The sequence below is a fragment of the Myodes glareolus genome, chromosome 1, assembly GCF_982192425.1.
Source record: "Myodes glareolus chromosome 1, mMyoGla1.1, whole genome shotgun sequence".
Lineage (NCBI taxonomy): Eukaryota > Metazoa > Chordata > Mammalia > Rodentia > Cricetidae > Myodes > Myodes glareolus.
Window position 1 is genome coordinate 57,901,558 of NC_142026.1, and position 20,747 is coordinate 57,922,304.

The window sequence follows — 20,747 nt, forward strand, 5'->3', positions numbered from 1 at the left end:
AATTGGTCTGTCTGCCTTTTACTATTATTGATGTTTGCAGTTTTGAGACAGTGTCTAGCTATGTTGCCCAGGCTGGCCTCAAACTCCTGGGCTCAAGAAATCATCCTGCCGTAGTCTCCTGAGAAGCTGGGAGTCCAGTTGTGTCATCTTGCCCAAATCCACCTGCCTTTTTATTCTTTACTTATTTTGGCAAAAGCAAGCGGAAAAAAAAAAAAACTAAAACAACAACAAAATCAGGGTCTCATGTAGCCACATGCTGGTCTCAAACTCTGCATGTAGATGATAGTCTTGAACGTTTTATTCTTAAAAAAAATTTGATTTATGTGTGTATGCCCGTGCATCACACACATGCCCACAGAAGCCAGAAGAGGACATGGGATCCCCTGAAACTGGAGAGCTGCTATGAGAGTGCTGGGAATCAAACCTGAGCTCTCCATGAGATTAGCAAGTTCTTTTAACACTGAGCCCCTAGTCTTGAACTTTAAAAACATTTTTTTTATTTACTTGTTTACTTGTTTGTTGGGGGTGTACATTTGCTATGGCACGTGGGTCCAGGGGTCAAATTTAGATTGTCAGGCTTGGTGGCAAGTGTCTTTACTCACTGAGCCAACTTGCCAGCACAGTCTTGAACTTCTAACTCTACCGCTTCTACCACCCAAGATTATGGGCATGCTCCACCATGCCCAATTTCTACCGCACTGTTAAATCTGTTTTCCCAAGATATATACCCATACACCTGGCCCTCCAGAGGTTTAAGGGAGGACAGCTGAAAGTTCAAGGCCAGCCTGGGCTACATATATCAAGATCCTATCTCAAAAATAAACCCTGCTAGTTGTGATGTTGAATGCATACAGTCTGCACTCAGAAGGCAGAGACAGAGCAGGACTACCACACATTTGAAGCCAGTATGAGACCAGGCATGGCAGTGAAAACCCACAATCCCAGCATTTGATAGAGGCAAGAAAATCACAAAGTTGGGAGGTTAACCCACCCTCTATAGGGGGTTTTCAGAGAAACCCCGTGCTACATAGGAGACCCTGTCAAAAACTATATACACACACACATATAAGCATACACACACTCCCATATGTATATATAGGTGTGTGTATGTGCCTGAGATGTCTCAGTTGGTAAAATGTTTGTCATGCAAACATGGGGCCCTCAATAAAGACCCCCAGCACCCACATAAATAACACATCTATAACTCCAGTGCTGGAGGCAGAAGTGAATATCGGAGAACCCAGGAGTTCCCTGGCTAGCCAGTCTAGTCAAATTGATGAGCTTCCATGAGAGACTGACTCAAAAAATAAGGTGGGAATGTAGGAAGAAGATAGCCACCATGTACCTCTGACCTCCCCATTCACACATATGGATGAGTGTACCAGCACATACATGTTTTACACACACACCAAATAAGTAAATAAATACTATGTGGAATTACTTTTTTGTTGTTTTGAGATAGACTTAATATGTAGTCCTAGCTGGTCTAGAACTCATTATGTAGACCAGGCTGAACTCGAGATCACAGCGATCTGCCTGCCTCTGCCCTGCAAATTGTGGGATTAAAGGTGAGGATCATTATGTCCAGCTGAAATTACCATTAAATAAACTCATCTCAATTTTCCACCTTTCTTGTTATGCAGGGACATGTTGTCTAACCCACCTGGCCTCAGTGTCCTCACCTGCAGACCGAGCTAACGGTACCGACTTCCTGGGGTTACTGTGAGGATTGGTTGGCTTAAGGGTTACCCACACCTTGGCCACCTGTCAGTCATTTTTTGCTACTTCCCGCCCCCGAGTCTGCCTGCCAGTTTCTCGATCCTCACTGTCATGCTCTCTTCAGTCTGATTCAGAGTCCTCCTCCCTCGAGACAGACGCGCGCACACACCACACACACACACACACACACACTGGTCAGCAGAGCCGCCTCAGACACAGAAAAAAGTTTAATTCTGCTGCGGCGGAGGGTCCCGGCTCCGATAGAGGGATTTGGTTTTTGGATTTTGTCTGTGTGGGGATTTGTTGTGGGGACAAGGAAGGCAGAGGGAAGAGTCTGGTCCTTTGTGGGACCTGCCCGGGAGATGGTGAGGAGAGGGAATCAAGAGAGACAAGGACACAGGACAAAAAATAAATAAACTAAAAAATCAACGGCGGTCGGAGGAAGAGACGACCATGGGACAGAAAAAAGGAAGACAAGTACAGACAGACAGACAGACAGACGACAGTGGGCAGGAAAGACGAGGACACAGAGAGGAGAAAGGAGAAGCCCCTCCCTCCAAACCAGACTAGGTGGGACCAGGGAGGGGAGTGGGGTCGAGGGGACTGGAGGCTTTGGAGGCCGCCGCGGGGCAGAATGAGATCTAGTCCAGCCAGATACAAGGAATGGGCCCCTCGCCCCTGCCCCAGGGTCCCAGGTGGGGGGGAGGGGACTCGTGTCTCAGTGCTGCAGTGTGGGGGGGCCCCGCCCCTCCCCGCGCTTCGCTGTGTAAGGCACCGGCTCCGGCAAGGTCCGCGAGCGCGCGGGGGGCGGGGCGGAGGAGTAGAGTCGGAGAGGCCGGCGGCCCACCTCCAACCACGGACTCGAGTGGGCTCGGCCCTGACTGCGGCTGGCCCCGCCCCTCGCGCATCCCTTCTCTCCAGCCTTCCCTGCATCTAGCCGGGCTGGGCAACTAAGTGCGGCCCCACAGGCGTCCCGGTGCCCGTGCGCCCGCCGCTCACACGGTACTCTCCAGCATCCATTCGGTGCTGGTGAAGGCCAGGCGTGCCCGGGCGGAGCCCAGCCCCAGGTCTCCATCTTCCCCGGCCGCGCCCCCTCCGGCCCCGTCCAGGTGTGGCGTGGACCGGTGGCGCTTTGTCCGGCGGGCGCGGCGCGGGTAACTGTGGCTCTGGAACAGCGCTCCGTAGTCCCCGTCAAAGGAATAGCGTTGTTGTGGCCTCGGTCGGGCCGGGGCTCCCCCAGGAACCAGAGCTAGCGTCGGGGGCGCTGAAGTTGGAGGCCCCAAGGCCCCCGAACGGCTCCTTCGAGGACCAGTTACGGCTCTAGACTCCTCCCCAGAAGTTTCCTCGGAGGGCAGCAAGCACAGCGAGGTGGCCGAGCCACCCAGAGAGCGTCCAAGCACCACCTCTAACTCAGTGGAAGTCGCCTCCGCCTCGGTTGCCTTTGCCTCAATGGCTGCAGGGACCGCCACCTCCCGCAGCGCCTCGTAGCGGTCTGGAGCCGGTGGGGCAGAGGGCTGCTGCGAGCCCGAGCCGGCTCCGTTGGTCTGAGAGCACACGTGGCTGACCCGAGGGGGCGACCTGGACGTGCCCTTGATACGACGGCTGTCCCCATCGCCGTACACCTTGTAGCGAATCATGAGTAGAACGATGAAAACGAGGACCGAGGCTACGATGACGCCCCCGATGGCGATGATCATGGTGCCGCCCAAGAAGTGGGCCCTCAGCGGGCGGCATGGTGCGGGATCTCCCGCCGTGGTGAACTGCACACAGCCCACCACTCTGGTAGCCGGCAGAGCGGTGGCCCCGTCGTCGTAGACTGCCAACACACACAAGTCATAAGCGCGGCCAGCCGCCAGATCATTCACCAGGAAGGTCTGGCTGGTAGATGGAATCATCCTGCGGAAAGGGGTGGGATCAGGACGGATCTTAACCACACCCCATCACTTTATGCCCCGACCAAGGGAAACAATGCTACTGGTGTCTACAGCAGCCATTTGAGGCCCTCCACCATCAATAAAGTCAGCCTTTCTGGATCGTGGCTCAGGACCACGCCCCCGTATCTACGTGCTTTGCCTTCAGACTGACTTACCTTGAGCATCACCTACTGGGACTCTCTACTCGCAAGGTGGACAATTGTCATCTGCATATGTCTACCATTTAAGGAGCTCAGTGTTGTGGCCACTCCCTCTAATCTACATGTCCTTCCTTCGTTCAGATGGATACTGACGTCAATAATTGATTTATCCCTGCGAGGGCAATGGCTGGACTTTCAGTCCCTGGTTTTCATCCTGTCTCCACCTCCTGAAAGCTGAGATCTTAGGCTTACAGACATGCACCTCCACATCCTCTTTGTTTGTTTGGTTTCGTTTTCTGTTTGTTTGTTTGTTTGTTTTTTGGTGAGGTAGGGATCAGACCCCGGTCTTCCTTTAAGCATTCTACCAGTTTAGCTCCATTCCCAGCCATAATTCCACCTTGATCTACATTCTTGCCTTTGCAGGAGGAGGCATGCTGCAGAATATACCCCAACTCTGGGTAAAAGCTCTGGCTCCTAGCTCAGGTTCCCAAGCACCTCAGCTACACTTTCCCATTCATTCCCCTTCTAATTGCACTCTGGTTTACAAGTCTTGTCCCTTCAAGTCACCTTGAGACAGCTCCTCTAGAGGCAACCAGCTGCTATATGTATGACAATCACTGTACCACCAGAATTCCAGAAATCAATTCGTTGACCCATACTCCCCAAATCTCATCTACAATTGACTAAGAAGCATGGGTTTCTTTTCTTTTTCTCTTTTCTTTTTTTTTTTTTCTATAGAGCAGTCTCCTCAAATGAGGTACACTGTATAGCAAAATTCTTCAGTTAAACATCTGGGAGTCACAACTCTGGGATAGGATCTCTTCTCTGCCTCCCCTACTCCCGACAATACACAAGTTTCTTAACTTTTCTGTGCATCATTTAACATTTCTAATGGGGCCAGTAAGAATCCCCACATCCTAGTGATAGCATGGGGGATGAATGAGCTAACATCTAAAACCTGATTATCTAAAGCTAAGGACCTTACTAGGAGCTAATATCCCATCATGTTGCTAGCAGCTCTTGTGGGCTCCCATTCTAAGGCTACCTGCCCACTTCTACCTCTCTCTCTCTCTCTCTCTCTCTCTCTCTCTCTCTTTTTATAAATTACATTTAGTCTACAGCAATACCATCCTTAGCAGGTCTGACCTCATCTAAATTACATTTATTAATGTGTGTGTGTGTGTGTGTGTGTAGTGTGTGTGTGTGTGTGTGTGTGTGTGTGCGTGTGTGTAAGGAGGAGGTCAGAGGACAGCTTGCAGGAGTAGGCTCTCTCCTTCCACCATGTGTGTCCCAGGGATTGGGACTCAGGTCATTAGGCTTGGTAGAAAGCATCTTGACCCCCTAAGCCATCTCACCAGCTGCATCCTCTATATTCCTCTATGATCCACTTTAGGGCACTCCCTCCCAGACTTTGTTCTCTCTTGTTGATGAGCGTATCTCGGCACAGTCTGTTTTGGCAACTTCCAGCCTCAGGGAACCCAGGAGTGTGAAGTGCACCCTGAGTGACACACCCAGCACCCAAACCCAAAAACTCTTCTCTCCTGCCAAGGACCTGAGTGGCTAACCGGGGATGAGCTCCGCCTCTTCCTCTGTTTGAGACCCTGGAGAACAAGTCCCGCCCCTTCTAAAGTCCTGTCTCATCCCTGCCCATGCTTACCTGTCAGAGCTGTCGCCAGCCACCACCCTTCACTCCACGACTTCAAGCATAGGTCCCACTGTATCAAAGAGGCACTTGATTTTCTCATTAGGATCTTTGCTTTTTATAGGCCACCCACCTCCAGCTGCCCTGACCTCCTTCGTGAATTAACTTTCCCTTTTTCTCTGCCAGAGGCTTAGATTCCCTTGTTTCTTCTCCCCAAATAACCAGTTGCTAGGGGCTTCCCCCTTCTCAAGGACAGTCACTGGCTCCTTAAGAAAGCCAGAGCCCACGAGCTTCTCATTGGCTGCCAGACCAAAGCAAGCAGCCAAGCAGGCTTCTCGTTGGATATCACCTCAGCCCATGGCTGCAGAGAGGAAGTTAACTCCTGCAGTGCTGGTCTATGTACAAGCATCTGCAATGGAGGATGCAGGGCAGAACTGAGGCCCTCTGGAGAGAAGAGGAGGCCTGGGAACTTGTCCAGGTGGGGTCATTAAGAGCTGCTAACAGGCTGGGTTTTAAACATTTTCCCACCCTGTCACAAGGTGGCTGTGGATCAGAGAGGAACAGTGAAGAAAGATGGGGAAAACACACACACAATCTGAATGACTGATAGAAATGCATCATCCATTCCCCTCCACCCCTGCCTGGCAAACACTAGGTATTCAATAAGTGTGCATTCAAGCACATGAAAAATAGCTCTACCGCTTTCTGCATCTGAGAGCAAATGATCTCTCCCACAGCGCCTCAACTTCTGTGTCTGAAAAGAAAGAGAATGGAGGGTGTGGTAGAGCCCCTGCCTAGAATCCCCCAGTGAGGGGCTGGGGTGTGGCTCAGTGGTAGAGTCCCTGCCTAGAATCCCCCAGTGAGGGGCTGGGGTGTGGCTCAGTGGTAGAGCCCCTGCCTAGAATCCCCCAGTGAGGGGCTGGGGTGTGGCTCAGTGGTAGAGCCCCTGCCTAGAATCCCCCAGTGAGGGGCTGGGGTGTGGCTCAGTGGTAGAGCCCCTGCCTAGAATCCCCCAGTGAGGGGCTGGGGTGTGGCTCAGTGGTAGAGCCCCTGCCTAGAATCCCCCAGTGAGGGGCTGGGGTGTGGCTCAGTGGTAGAGCCCCTGCCTAGAATCCCCCAGTGAGGGGCTGGGGTGTGGCTCAGTGGTAGAGCCCCTGCCTAGAATCCCCCAGTGAGGGGCTGGGGTGTGGCTCAGTGGTAGAGTCCCTGCCTAGAATCCCCCAGTGAGGGGCTGGGGTGTGGCTCAGTGGTAGAGCCCCTGCCTAGAATCCCCCAGTGAAGGTCTGAGGTGTGGCTCAGTGGAAGAGCACCCACCTAGAATCCCTAAGTAAAAGGCTAGGAGAATTATAGATTGCCCAGGACATGTGAGGGCCTGGTTTCAATCAATAATACTACAAAGAAATGAATGAATAAAAATAAAATAAAATAAAATAAAATAAAATAAAATAAAATAAAGGCTGGCAAGATGGCTCAGTGGGTAAGGGAACTTGCCATCAAACCTATCAACCAGAGTTCAATCCCCAAGGGTCACATGGTGGCAGGACAGAACTGATTCCCACAAGCTGTTCTCTGATCACTACATGCATGCTATGACACAAATGCCCCCACACACACAAATAAACGAAAGTTAAAGAATGTTAAGTGACCCACATACACAAAAAGAAAAAGTAATTTTAAATTATTTAAATGAAATAAATGGGAGTGATGGCAACTGCTTCATAGCAGAGTTGGAAGTAGAACGGCCACAGACTCGGACGGAGTTTATGAAGGCTTCTCTTTGGTGCCTTGGTTTGCTGACTGCTTGTAAGAATGGGTCAGTCTAATCTATCTAGGGAGGGCATATGAGAGAGTCAGCGATGTCACCAGTGCTTGACAGTCAGAAGTAAAAGGAGGAAGTGTGTACTTGGTATAGTCCCTGAAATCTCAGCATCCAGAATTCCATGCCAGCTTGGGACTACACAGTCAAAAACTAGTCTAGACTACCAGGGTGAAAGCGTGTCTCAAAACCAAAAGACAAGCAGAGCCAAGAGGAAAGAGAGGACGCTGGAAAGCCAAGAGGAAAGAGAGGCCCCTGGCAAGCAGAGGTGGCAGCCAAGAGACAGGATTTTTTGTAAAGGGCTGAGCACACTCAAGTTGTTGGGATGACCACAGATGGGGAAATGGTTCTAGATCCTCTGACAATCCAAAGAAGAGAAGCAGGGGGCTGGGCACTCAGCAGCCATCTACAACGCACAAGAAAGGCAAACAAGATGTGTCTATGCAGTCAGCAGCCCTTTACCAAGTGCCCACTGTGTGTCATTCCTGCTGCGTGCCAGGGTCTGTGACTGAGAGCCACACTGACACACTACCAAGATGGACAGACCACAGGGCTCAGGCATTGATCCACAATGGGCCCCTACCCACTGGACTCCTCAACCCAAGTACCAATGGTCACACTGGAAGCAGCTAAGCTGCCTCTTTTTAATTGTTTTGTTTGTTGAGACAAGATCTCGCTATGTAGCTCTTGGACTGACCTCAGCCACTACATACTATGGACTGACCTTGAGCAGAAGATTCTCTTGCTTCAGCCTCTCAAGTGCTTGGATCACAGGCATGTGCCACAAGGTCTGCCTCAGAGCTGTCCTTTGTACTCAGAAAACACACATATTGAACACCTACTGTTTCCCAGGTAAGGATGAAAGCGAGGTAGGTAATTATTTCTTTACAAGTTCTTATTTTCAGGGCCGGGCGGTGGTGGCGCACACCTTTAATCTCAGCACTCCGGAGGCAGAAGCAGGTGGATCTCTGTGAGTTCCAGGCCAGCCTGGTCTACAGAGTGAGCTCCAGGACAGTCAGGGGTACACAGAGAAACCCTGTCTCAGATAATAATAAGTAAAAAATAAACTAATGTCTGTACATTTCCAGCTTACCCTTCTCTTTTCTTCTCTATAACCCACCGTCACACCCAAGTCAGGGCCCTGTGCAGTGCTGAGCCTAAACAAGCGATGGAGGAAGAGAAAGTAGAGGCCGATGGGGGGGGGGGGGCAACAGACCCTTACCTTGCCTGGAGACGGCAAGGAAAGCAGCTGACAGCTATCCATGGTGCAGGCCTGTTCTACCTCAGACAATGGCGGAAGTAACTTGGAAGTATTCATTAGACTTTTGGCAACTTGACACAAGCTAGGGTCATCTAGGAACCTCAACAGAGGAAATGTTCCCATCAGATGGTCTGTAGGGAAGTCTGGGGGGCATTTTCTTGACTAATGATTGACATAGAATGGGAGGGCCCAACTCAGTGTGGGTGGGGCCAACCATGGACAGGAAGTCCTGATTTGTATAAGAAAGCATAGGGAGCCAGCTGGTAAGCAGCACTCCTCCATGGCCTCTGCTTCAGTTCTTGCTTCCTGGTTCCTGCCTGGAGTTCCAGCCCTGACTTCCCTCAGTGATGGGCTGTGGCCTTAGAGCTGTAAGAAAAAATAAACCCTTTTCTTCACAAGTTGTTTTTGGTCAGGGTGGGTTTTGTTTGTTTGGTTGGTTGGTTTGGTTTGGTTTGGTTTGGTTTGGTTTGGTTTTTGGTGGTCATAATGTTTTTTATTTTGTTTTGTTGTTGCTTTGGGACAAGGTTTCTCTGTGTAGCCCCGGCTGTCCTGGAACTCACTCTGTAGACCAGACTCAAATTCAGGGATCCGCCCGCCTCTGCTTCCTAAGTGCTGGGATTAAAGGCGTGCACCACCACGGCCTGCCTTGGTCACAGTGTTTATTGCAGTAATAGAAACCAAACTAGAACATTACTTTCTATTTTCCTCATGCTTTTTGCTTTATGTTTCTATAATGTATCTGATTGGAATAGTACTAGTGACATAAATAGAAACATAACCATAAACACGTGTGCTTTATGTGCCATAATGTTTAACTGATGGAATTCATGATGAGAGGCCTCTGGAGAGCAAGTGATGCTGTCCATGAACCTTGTGAGATATTTGTTGTATGGTACTGGGAACGGAATTCAGTGCCTCCCCCAGCTTAGCAGGTGTTCCACCCCTGAGCTACCCCCCAGCCCCTCACTGGGAATTCTAGGCAGGGGCTCTACCACTGAGCCACGCCCCCAGCCCCTCACTGGGGATTCTAGGCAGGGGCTCTACCACTGAGCCACACCCCAGCCCCTCACTGGGGGATTCTAGGCAGGGGCTCTACCACTGAGCCACACCCCAGCCCCTCACTGGGGGATTCTAGGCAGGGGCTCTACCACTGAGCCACACCCTCAGCCCCTCACTGGGGATTCTAGGCAGGGGCTCTTTCTCCCTATAACTGAGCTCCAACTTCAGTCCTCTTTTTTTCTACTTTTATAATTTTGAGACTGAATGTCTCCAAGTTGTCCAGGCCAGCCTTGTCCTTGCAATCCTCCTGCCTCAGCTTCCCAAAGGCTAGGATCACAAGCTTGAAGCACCAGGCCCTGGTCACTTTTATAAATCCATTGCCAAGCCGTACACTGGCTCATATTGTTTTCCACAAACATCTCCTAAGTTCAAGAAACACAAAGACAGTACAGCAGAAAAGGAGGCAACTACAGGTCTATCCAAAGCCCCATCTAAGCAAGGTTAACGGGATGGATGAACAGATGGGATAGGGTTAGAGAGGAGTTCCTGGGGCTGCAGCACCCTACTCACCTGTAGACCAGAGAGTCATCCGCAGAGCTGTTGTACTGCACTTGGTACATGCGGATGCCAGGCACTGGCCTCTGGGCCGGCCAGCGGATGAGCACAGAGCTGGATGTGAGTTCAGCAGCCACAAGCCGGCGATCAGTGGCTGAATCATTGGCACCAGGTCGGCCTGGTGTGGCGATGTCAGAAGAACCAGGCTCAGTGAGAGGCGGTGGGGCAGCAGGCGGGGGCGCCATCAGTGGCAGAGGTACCACACATACCTCCACTGGTGCAGTGGCTTCCCCGGCAGCATTGGAGGCTATGCAAGTGAAGGTACCGCTGTCCCTCAAGGTGGTGATGGTCACATCCAGCGTTCCATCCCCACGAACCCGGGTCCGGCTGGAGTTGCCCAGCAGCCTCCCATCAGGGGCCACCCAATGCACCACGGGTTCAGGGTCACCCACCGCCCGACAGCGCAGGCTGACAGCCTGGCCCTCTACTACCAGGGCCTTGCCCCCTGCCTGCCGCGTGATGAGCGGGGGCTCACACAGAAATTCCTCCTCCGGGATGGACCAGAAGTAGCGGTCAGTGAGATGCTCAGGCGTGGCACATGTCTCCAAGTCATCCTCCCTGGTCAGGCGCCGCAGCCAGAGCAGTTCACAGTTGCAGTGCAGCGGGTTGCCACCAAAGCTGACGGTCAGTGGGGTGGGTGGCTTGGGCCCACCACCCTGGGACCTCAAGAAAAGCCCATCGGGGGGCAGTTTATGCAGACGGTTAGAGGTCATGTCCAAGCGCACGAGCTTATGCAGCTGCACGAAGGTACCCTCCGCAATATGATCAATGAGGTTGTGGTCCAGCGTGAGGGTGTTCAAGTTCACCATCTGACCCACCGCCTCCCACGGTAGTGCCTCCAGGTTATTGTAGGACAGATCCAGATCCTCCACAGTGGACAGGAAGGCGTCAAAAGCTGCCGACTCCACTTTACGGATCTGATTGTTGCCGAGGATCAAGTGGCGGAGGTTACCCAAGCCCCGGAGCTGGTCCCCGCGTACCTCTGCCAGGCGGTTGCTGTCGAGGTGCAGGGCCCTGAGAGCACGAAGGTCAGCAAAGGCGCCAGCTGCCACCTGACCAATAGTGTTGCGAGATAGGGTGAGGTGGACCAGGCTGGTCATGTTGGCAAAGTCTCGACGACGCACAGCCGCAATGAAATTGTCAGTGAGCCGCAGCTCTACCACGCGCCTGTCAATGGCCGGTGGCACGAAAAGCAGGCCAGTCTTGGCACACAGCATGGTCAGCGTTGGTGCCACGTTCTGGCAGATGCAGCGACCGGGGCAGGGCTGGCCGCGAGATGCCCCTGCCCAAAGCAGCAGCAGAAAGGGGAGAGCAGCAGGTGTTGGCGAGAAGAGCCCTGGAGCCATGGTGCAGGGGGGAGGCAGGAGAAGCAGGAGGTGATACCTGGAGGGGAGGAAGATAGTCAACCAGGCTACCTGGCTTGGTCGATACCCTTGCAACCCTGGGATGTGCTGCTGAAAGTCAAACTGGATCCTTTAACTTCCAATGAATGAGTTCTGAACAACAGACTTCAAAGCAGCTGGCATACACGGCCACCTTTTTTAAAAAAAATTATTCATTCATTCATTTATGAGGCAGGGTCTCACTGTGTAGCCTGAACTGGCCTGAACACACATTGTAGATCAGGCTGGTCTCAAACTCACGAAGATCAGCCTGCCTCTGCCTCCCAGAGATCAGCCTGCCTCTGCCTTCCATGAGCTAGTATTAAACTTTAGGGCCACTACCTAGCCTTTCTTTTTCTGAGACAAAGTATCATTGCATCCCAGGTTGGCTTTGAATCCATGATCCTCCTGTGTCTGCCTTCTAAGAGCTAGGATTAGAGATCTGGGCCAAAACACCCAGATCTGATTACAAAATTCCCATAGTAATTGGCAAATCACCACCTCGCTACTCTGAAGTCTTCTACTCTCCCACCTGCCATGCTTCTAAGAGCTCCCAATTGCCCACGACCTCCCAGCCCACCAAATATTCTCAAATCACTGTTGACCAAAACTTAGGACCAAGGATGTCAAACATACACTCTTAGTTCGAGTTCCAGCTGTGACACTTACTAGCTGTGCAACCTCGGGCACGTGTCTGAACCTTTCTGAATCTCGGTTTCTTCATCTGTAAAATGGAGAGAAGAAACAGGTCTTACTTTGGTGAGAATTATGTACACTCAGGATCGCAGCTGTTAGAACAGCGCCTGCCATGTACAATGGGTTTAACACATACTAAAAATTATTAGCTGCAACACCACTGAGTGCCTAACACATAGCAAGCACAGAACTGTGTACGATGCTAAGAGTGGGTGCTTTCGTTTTAAATATTATTAATACTGTGTACGTGTGGCAGGATCAGAGGACAACTTTGTGGAACTGGTTCTTCTACTCCACCTTCAAGCAGCTCGCAGGAAGCAAACACAGGTTGCTAAGCTTGTACAACAAGCTCCTTCTCTGATGGGCCATCTTGCCGGCTGACAGGTGCTTTACAATCAAAGACATCTGAGTACAAATTCTGGTTCTCTCATTTACTAACTCTAGGAGACCACAGTAATGATTCCCATACCTAAGCCATAATTTCTTTATTTTTCTCCCCTTTTTAAGTAAGTTTTCATTGTTATTTTTCACTTGTTTGTTTGTGGTGGCATGGTGGTGTTACTATGTAGCCCAGGCTGGTTTTGAACTCACAAATCTAGCAAGTTTTGTTGTTACTGAGACAAGGTCTCACTATGTAGAACAGGCTGGCCTTGAATTCAGAGAGCCACCTGCCTGCCTCCCAAATCCTGGGATTAAGGGCCTATCCACCACATCTATCTTGATCTTTAAGACAGGATAGTATGTAGTACACACTGTTCTACAACTTGCTATACAGTTGAGGCTGGTCTTGAAGACTGGATCCTCCTGCTTCAGCCTTCCAAGTACTGGGATCACAGGACCATGCTACCACACCCGGACAGGCTAAAATTTCAGGACTGTGTACATCTCCACTGAGTGTATGCCTGGGAACTACTGAGTAGGGACAGAGCCCAGCACACAGTAAGCACACCATGAATGTTAAGGTCCTCCACCTAAGTCGGTGGACAAAAAACCAAAACAGAACAGAAAAGGTGGGAAAAGTTATGAAAAAAGCATCAGCATCAGTCTGGGGAAGACCTCCTCTGAGTACAGTTTCTTTCTAGGTCCAGCTGAGCTCCTGAGCAGGGGTGACTGGTACCAACAGCAGGTACACAGGAGACCTATACATGCCTACAGGCACATGCGTGCACACACACTATGCCTCTGCTCCAGGCAAAACCTTCCGGCGGGGATTCCCCCTCCAGCAGCTGCAACCCACGACATGTCAGCTCCCATCACAACACAGGGTGGGCGGTAGAGGGGGGGCAAAGAGGAAAGGATGGGAAGGGGGCGTCCTTGAAGCTATTTTCCTCCCACCCTGCCCTATGCTCCAGCCCCTGTTGACCAACCTCCAAGGAATCTGTGGGGGGGTAGAATGTGTGGGCCATGTGTGACCTTGATCTTTTAGCTCAGGGAAAGAAGACTGGGATCAAGAAAGCTGGAGAAAGGCTGAGAGAGTCAGAAGGACACAAGTGGGGAGAAATGGATTGACAGAGAGAGCCATTGAAAGGGAGCAGAGCAAAAAGACAAAGCAGCAACCCAAGGCAGTGAAGTAGGCTTCAGGTATGGCTCATCAGAACATGTGCCTGGAATCCGCCAATGAGAAGCTGGGGGCGTGGCTTGGTGGTAGAGCCCCTGTCTGGAATCCCCCAATGAGAAGCTGGGGGCGTGGCTTGATGGTAAAGCACTGCCTAGAACCCAGCAATGAGATTGGGGGTGTGGCTCAGTGGGAGAGCCCTTGCCTAGAATACAGCCAAGAGAGACTAGGGGTGTGGCTCAGTGGTGGCATGCTTGCCGAACATACTTGAGGTTCTGGGTTTCCTCCCCAGCACTGCAAATAGGGGACAGCCGGGTATGGTGGCAGACGCCTTTAATCCCAACACTCAAGAGGTTCAAAGATGTAGGCTAGCCTGGGTTACATATGGAGACCCTGTCTCAAGAAACCAAGGAAGAGATGAAAAGACAGGTAAGAGTGGAACAAAGAATTTTAAAAAAAAATCTCAGTGAAGAAGAAAAGAGAATAAATCAGAGAGATGGACAGAAGAAAGAGGAAGGGAGAGACAAGCAGAGGAAAGAGCTGGAGAGACAAACAGGGGAGGAAAGAAACTGAGGCAGGGCCAGGGCAGCCCAACATCTCTGAGCACCCCACCCCCATTCTGCCTTCCTCTCCCTCTAGGCTGCAGTTCTGTACTGACGAGAGGCCCAGGTCTGGCACGCGAGCCTCCACCACTGGCAGCCCTGCAGGCACCTGCTTGCTTTGTAGGTCCAGAACCCTGTTCTCTGAAACAAGCATAGAGTTTCTCCTTGCACAGCTGCAGCAGACTCATAGGTAGGACAGCTGCAATGAAAACAGCCATCTGTTACCCAAAGGCGCTGTAGCCCCTGGGGTCAGAATCCCGTCCCTCTGCGAGAGTTCACACCCCAGCGCCCAGCTGTGTGTTACTTGGATGAAACAATATCACCCTCTGTGGCCCCCTGCACTCATTTGTGACAATGATGACACCCAGCTACCTCACATGGCTTTAGAGGGTTCAATAAAAGTATTTTGTAGCTGGGTGGTGGTAGTGCACTCATGCCTTTAATCCCAGCACTCAGGAAGCAGAAGCAGGCAGATCTCAGTGAGTTCGAGGCCAGCCCTGGTCTACAAAGTGAGTTCCAGAACAGCCAGGACTGTTACACAGAGAAACCTTGTCTTGAATTTATATGTATATAATTATATATAAATTATAACATTTTTAGCCTATCTTTAGACTATATACATGGTACATAAATGTTAGATGACACAAACATTGTGTGTATGTGTAAGATGCTGGGGATGGAAACCCAGGGCCTTGTGCATGCTAAGCAAATGTGCTATGGGATAAGCCACACCCCTAGTCCCTCACTAATGGATTCTAAGCAAATGCTCTACAAGTATGCTATTCCCTCCTCCTTCTTTTCCTCTTCTCTTCTTCTCTTCCTCCTGCCTTTTTCCCTCCTCCTCCTTCTTTTTCTGTAACTGGGTTTCACTGTGTAGCCCAGGCTGGCCTCAAACTCACAATCCTCCTGCCTCAGCCCATTGAGTAATGGGATGACAGGCTTGTATCACCATACTGGCAGGGGTTAAACCACACCTAGAAACATTTATGAACCCTTACTGATAAAATGGGACCCCATTTTCGTGACCCCCTTACCTATCTTGAGAGATGTCATATCCTGACATATGGGGCCCCTCTGAGCCTCCTAATCAGTATGAGATGAACTCTCACCCAACTACAATGTTCAATGATTTATTGCTACTCTTGAGTGGGAATGGGCACCTGCCTCCCTGGACACTGTGGCATGCTGCACTTAGATACACTCAGGTAGAGCTCTGGGCCTGGGCTTGCTTGCAATGGGTGCCATCACCCCACATCCCTTTCCCAGCCCAAGGCACTATACTTACCTCTCTTCAAGAAGTCAGGGCCTGGGCCGGTACCTGTAAAGGAACAAAATCACTGTTAGCATCTTCCAGCTTCTTTCTAGTCTTTGAGGCCTAGCTTGGAGAGCATCTGAGTCAAGGGAATCCCTACAGTAATCACTTTCTCAGGTTCCCTGATACAGGAGCTTCAGACTCTTAGAGGGACCCAAAAGTCATGTCCAAACCTTTGGAGACTGAGCCACACCCCAGGAGTCCAGGATGTTGAGCTTTGACCTCTGGTGTCTCAGAAGCGCTGGGCCCTTACCCCCTCCCCCACCTGCATCAGTTTTCTGGAGTATGGAATCTACCTACTGCTCTTAGCAGCTCAAGAATTCTAAATTCCCAGGCTTCTCTTTGTGAGCCCCAGGAGTCTGGACTAGACACCTATCCTTTAGAACTCAAGAGTTCTCACATGGGCTCCCCAACTTCAAAGACTGAGTGACACCTGGAGCACAGAGGCATCAGGCTGTTCCTGTCACGCCATCACATCTGAATCCACATCAACATTGGTGAGCCCATACCAACCCAAGCTCTACAGGGGCATCACCCCAGTCTGGGTGCTCCCTACCCTCCAGGGCACAGAGCCCAGGATACTGTCACATTTGAGTTCCAGGACCATAGACTATGCCTTGCATGCTATATACAGGCCACACTTACTAAACCCAGAAATAAGGTCAATCTTGTGCCCAAGGCACAGATGCAAGGTACATGCCTAAACATACAGCACCTGATCCCCAGAGACTAGAGTAGAAGAGGACTCCCAAGAGAGACACACACCCTCATGGACTGCATACACATACACACAGAGAGAGAGAGTCTCCCTTACACATTCACAAATGTACAGAAACAGAGAGACCTATATGCCCCTTAACAGAGAGCCAGGCATCTGCATCTATTTAGCTCTTGCACACTTGTCAACACACAGTAGTTCACACACACTAGACTCACCTGCACAATGAAAGATACATAGGTGCACACTCTTACACACCTAGACATATTCATGCAACTTCACATATTCCCACTGTGCAGTCCTGAAGCTGAAAAAGCACCAACAGACACACAGGTACAGCAGACACACACTTCACACATGTACACAAAACCTTTAGCACGAGCACACACTGACAAAGCTGAGAGCCGTGAACAAGCACATGGGCACTTTGCAGCCACTCTGAGAGGCTCACACATCACAGATACACTCACACCACAGTCCCGTGAGGAACTAGTACACTTGTAAATGCACACAAAATACCAAAGCACAGAGCACAGTCAACAGCCCAAACAGCTCCACACTCACTGTGGCTGCCACCCGGTCCTCATGGCCCTGAACTCCTGCCCCACCTACTTCCCAGGCCAAACACATTCTAACACCCTTTACACCCCGCCCCCAAAAGAACTAGGTACAAGCCAGGGTCAAAGTTCATAGTTCAGCAGGTGGGACTTCACAGGGAGGGGAAGGGGTTGAGTCCCAAAGCCCGGTTCCTAAAAGATCCTGCCACCAGCAACCCCTAGAGTTTCCCCAGCCTTGTCATCAAGATATAGGCAACTGAGGCCCTATCTGCAGATACCCGGCAGGTGGAGAGTTAGGGTGGAGTGGGGTGGGAAGGGCCAGGTCTTCACCCCCACCCTCCACTCGTCAACCCTCACCCCCCACCCTAGGGCCCATCTGTCCATCCCCTCGGCCTCTCATCCCTCCATCTGTCCACCTCCCGGCCTCCCATCCCCCTCCCCAACCAGCCACGGAGAAGAGGAGGAAGACATGGCCGTCTCCCCCAAGGATCACTGAGGACCCCCCCCCAGTTGACATGGACCGCGGGAACAGCCAAGCCCCCCCCCCATCCATACAGAGGCCTGGCCCCACTATGTGCTGAGCCTCAGCCCCTACCCCAGCAGGGTACCTGACACAGAGGCACACACACACACACACACACACACACACGCCCTCGGAGACATCCAACCCGCATCCAACACACACATACACACACACACACACACACACACACACACACACACACACACACACACACCACGGATGGATACCCGAGCGAACACACCCGGCTCCGCAGCCCCTCGGATGAACATCCAACCCCGCCGGACACAGACCCCCAACGCAGCCAGCCGCACGCGCGCACAGGCCCACTGGGAGCCCCGCACACCTGGGCGCACAGCCCCCGCACACACCTGCACACAGCCCCTCGGACGGGCGCGCCACAGCCCCCCAGATCCGGCGCCCCGGAGTGTGTGGGACACACGCGCGCACACACGCACACATGCATACATGCACACGCACGGCCGACCGCGGCCCCGCACACGCCCGGATGGCCACACCGGCGGGGCGCCGGGCACACACAGGGCCGCAGGCGGGCGCACGCCGGGCCCCGCCGCAGCGCCGCGGACACACGGGCACGCTCGTCCCCGCGCCCCCGCCCGCCGCTTCCAAAGAGCCCCGGGGACCGCCGCGGGCCGCGCTCACCCAGCCCGAGGGAGGGGGCCCGGGGCCCGGCCCCGCCGCCGCCGCCGCCGCCGCCTCGCGCCGCGCCATGGTGGGGGGAGGGCCGGGGGAGGGGGCGCGGTGCCGCGGGGCCGCCTCCCGCCCGCCTCCCGCCTCCCGCCCGCCCTCCCGCGCGCCGCCGCGCTCCGCCCTCCGCGTCGCCGCCGCAAGGGGGGGAGGGGGCGCCGGCCCTAGGTGGGGCGGCCACACGCACGCCCAGGTCGCCGCAGACCCCCTCTCCACTGCGGAGCGCCGGGGTCCAGCCTGGGCCCTGGCCCCACCTCTGTCCCTCCAGACCACGCCCCAGCGGCTACTTGGACACCCCCCCCCACACACACACACACACCAGCTCTCTCCATCACACCCTCGGAGTGGCGGGTCTTACCTCCTTTGAGACCCCAGACCATGTTGGTAAGCCACCTGGAAGCAATACTATTCTACTCTGTTTCGTGACCTCAGATGGGGGCTGGGGGTGGGCACACCCTGTCAGGAAACCTAGACCATACACCTCTAATTTCAGTGGGACCTCAGATCATATCATAGCATCCCAGGGGATCCAGATCCCACCCCACACCCATACCCAACACTCAGATGGCCCCCAGACCACACCCCAAAATACACATAGGACTCAGACTATATGTCAGTGTCCAGAAAGAGCCCACCATAGGTTGACTCTTTGGGGAACCCTGGGAAACCAGATCGTGTTTCATAGCCATTCAGAGAAAAAAAACTAGGTCCAACCCCAACAATGTCCTTCCTCCATCAAGGACCTTCATTTCCCTGCCCACCAGGAGGAATTGTAGATGATGGCTAATACCTAAGGGACCCCAAACTTCTCTTCTGCCCATGGAAGACCCTTAAATGCTCTCATTTCCCCAACTATACCTCAGGTCATCATCCAACACCCTTGGGGACCTTGGAACTGTCACCGTTCCTTTCAGGTCCCCCCCCCCTTGGTTTACCTGCCCCCATTTGCCATAGGTTCTTTCCCACCCATCCCCAGCAATCAGTCCTGCTGCCTTCAGCCCTTGCGACCTCTGTGACTCCATGGATCCCAGAATACCTTGTTTCTTCCTTCTTTCCACCGTTAACGTCCAACTCCTGCCCTGTGCATAGCTGACCTCCACTTCCTTTCCTCAGAGCCCATGAGTATCCAAACTCAGCAAAGCCTTCCCTCAAAATCTGATTTATCTTTTTGCAGCCCCAGTGTCTCAAACACTTCCCATTAGCCCCCCCCCCCCCCGCCATGGACCTCCTCCCCCAAGCCCTCTAAATCCTGCTGAGGCACACTCCCAGAACCAACTCACCACCACAGATCTCTTCTTCTGTCAATGATGGTTCAAGTCAAAACCAAGAGTAGCCCCAGGGGAGCTCCTAGTCTCCCATCTCCAGACTCCACACCCTCCAAACACCAACTGCACTCCACCTTCTAGCTAGAGCAAGGAGGTACAGATTTGAAGAGACAAAGTCAAAAGAGGGACTGGGGAGATCATTCAGTCTGTGAAGCCCTTGCCATGTAGCACAGGGAGGATGGTGGCTGAGACAGGCAGATCCCTGGGGCTTTTTGGCCACCCAGTGTAGCCTAACCTGCCAGCCCTAGGTCCCAGTGAGAGAATCTGTCCCATAAACAAAGTAAAACCTATGCTGGAGAGATGGCTCATCTCTTAAGAACACTGACTCCAAATGGACCGAGGTTCAATTCCTACCGCCTACCTACATGGCAGCTCACAACTCTCTGTAATTCCAGTTTCAGGGGATACAGCTCCCTCTTCTGACCTCTTCTGATAGGCAAGTGCTACACAGACATTGCACCCGTACACATAAAATGTTTTTTGTTGGAGCCTGGAGAGATGGCTCAGTGGTTAAGAGCATTGCCTGCTCTTCCAAAAGGTCCTGAGTTCAATTCCCAGCAACCACATGGTGGCTCACAACCATCTATAATGAGACCTGATGCCCTCTTCTGGCCTGTAGGCAGACACACAGACAGAATATTGTATACATAATAAATAAATATTATTAAAAAATATTTTTGTTTTGTGCTGGGATTTAAGTATCACCATTGCCAGACATATAATTTTTTACAGTTAAAAAAAATATGTACCACTCCTAAGAAAGAACAGCTGAAGCTGACCTCTGGCCAATACACACACTCACACACATGTACATGCATGTACCACACATAAGGGAGCAGGAGAACCACAGCAGCAAATGTGAACATAGATGCAACAATACTGTGGGTGGCAATGGTTCTGGGGCCTTTGGCTAAGGAGGAGTTGCCCTGACTACCCCCATTTCACAAATGAGAATCATTGAGGTAGAGAGAGGCTTAGTCCCTTGTCTAGGGTCACACAGGTCGGTAATAAGGGGCAGCAAAGCATAAGAATGAAAGGACAGGAGGGGTGAAGTCAGGCCTGGGCTGGAGGTGCATGGAAGAGGGAAGATAATGGAGAGTCTATGAAGCAGGCAGGGGTATGGACCGCTGAAAGTACACACTGCAGTTCCTAACTGGGGCTCTAATTCTTTTTATTTTTTTTAAATATTTATTTATTTGCTCATTATGTATACAGTATTCTTTCTTCAGTTCAGAAGAGGGCACCA

General features: G+C 52.1%; 1 protein-coding gene across 4 annotated transcripts; it reads right to left on the minus strand.

Moving 5' to 3' along the window:
• Positions 1 to 1,928: 1,928 nt before the first annotated feature.
• On the minus strand, positions 1,929 to 18,215 carry Lrfn1 (leucine rich repeat and fibronectin type III domain containing 1). Of its 4 annotated transcripts, XM_087907246.1 has the most exons (6): positions 18,132 to 18,177; positions 15,647 to 15,679; positions 14,471 to 14,560; positions 12,178 to 12,232; positions 10,082 to 11,509; positions 1,929 to 3,615 (listed from the first exon to the last, which is right to left on the minus strand). In XM_087907246.1, exons 5-6 carry the CDS (start codon positions 11,470 to 11,472, stop codon positions 2,715 to 2,717), a joined length of 2,292 nt encoding a protein of 763 aa, XP_087763372.1. In that variant the 5' UTR covers positions 11,473 to 11,509; positions 12,178 to 12,232; positions 14,471 to 14,560; positions 15,647 to 15,679; positions 18,132 to 18,177; the 3' UTR covers positions 1,929 to 2,714. The 4 variants fall into 4 exon arrangements, with proteins under 4 accessions (XP_087763372.1, XP_087763362.1, XP_087763366.1 ...); XM_087907236.1 differs by lacking the exon at positions 14,471 to 14,560 and having other exon boundaries at positions 18,132 to 18,215; XM_087907240.1 differs by lacking the exons at positions 14,471 to 14,560; positions 18,132 to 18,177 and adding an exon at positions 17,840 to 17,886.
• Between the last annotated feature and the right edge of the window lie 2,532 nt (positions 18,216 to 20,747).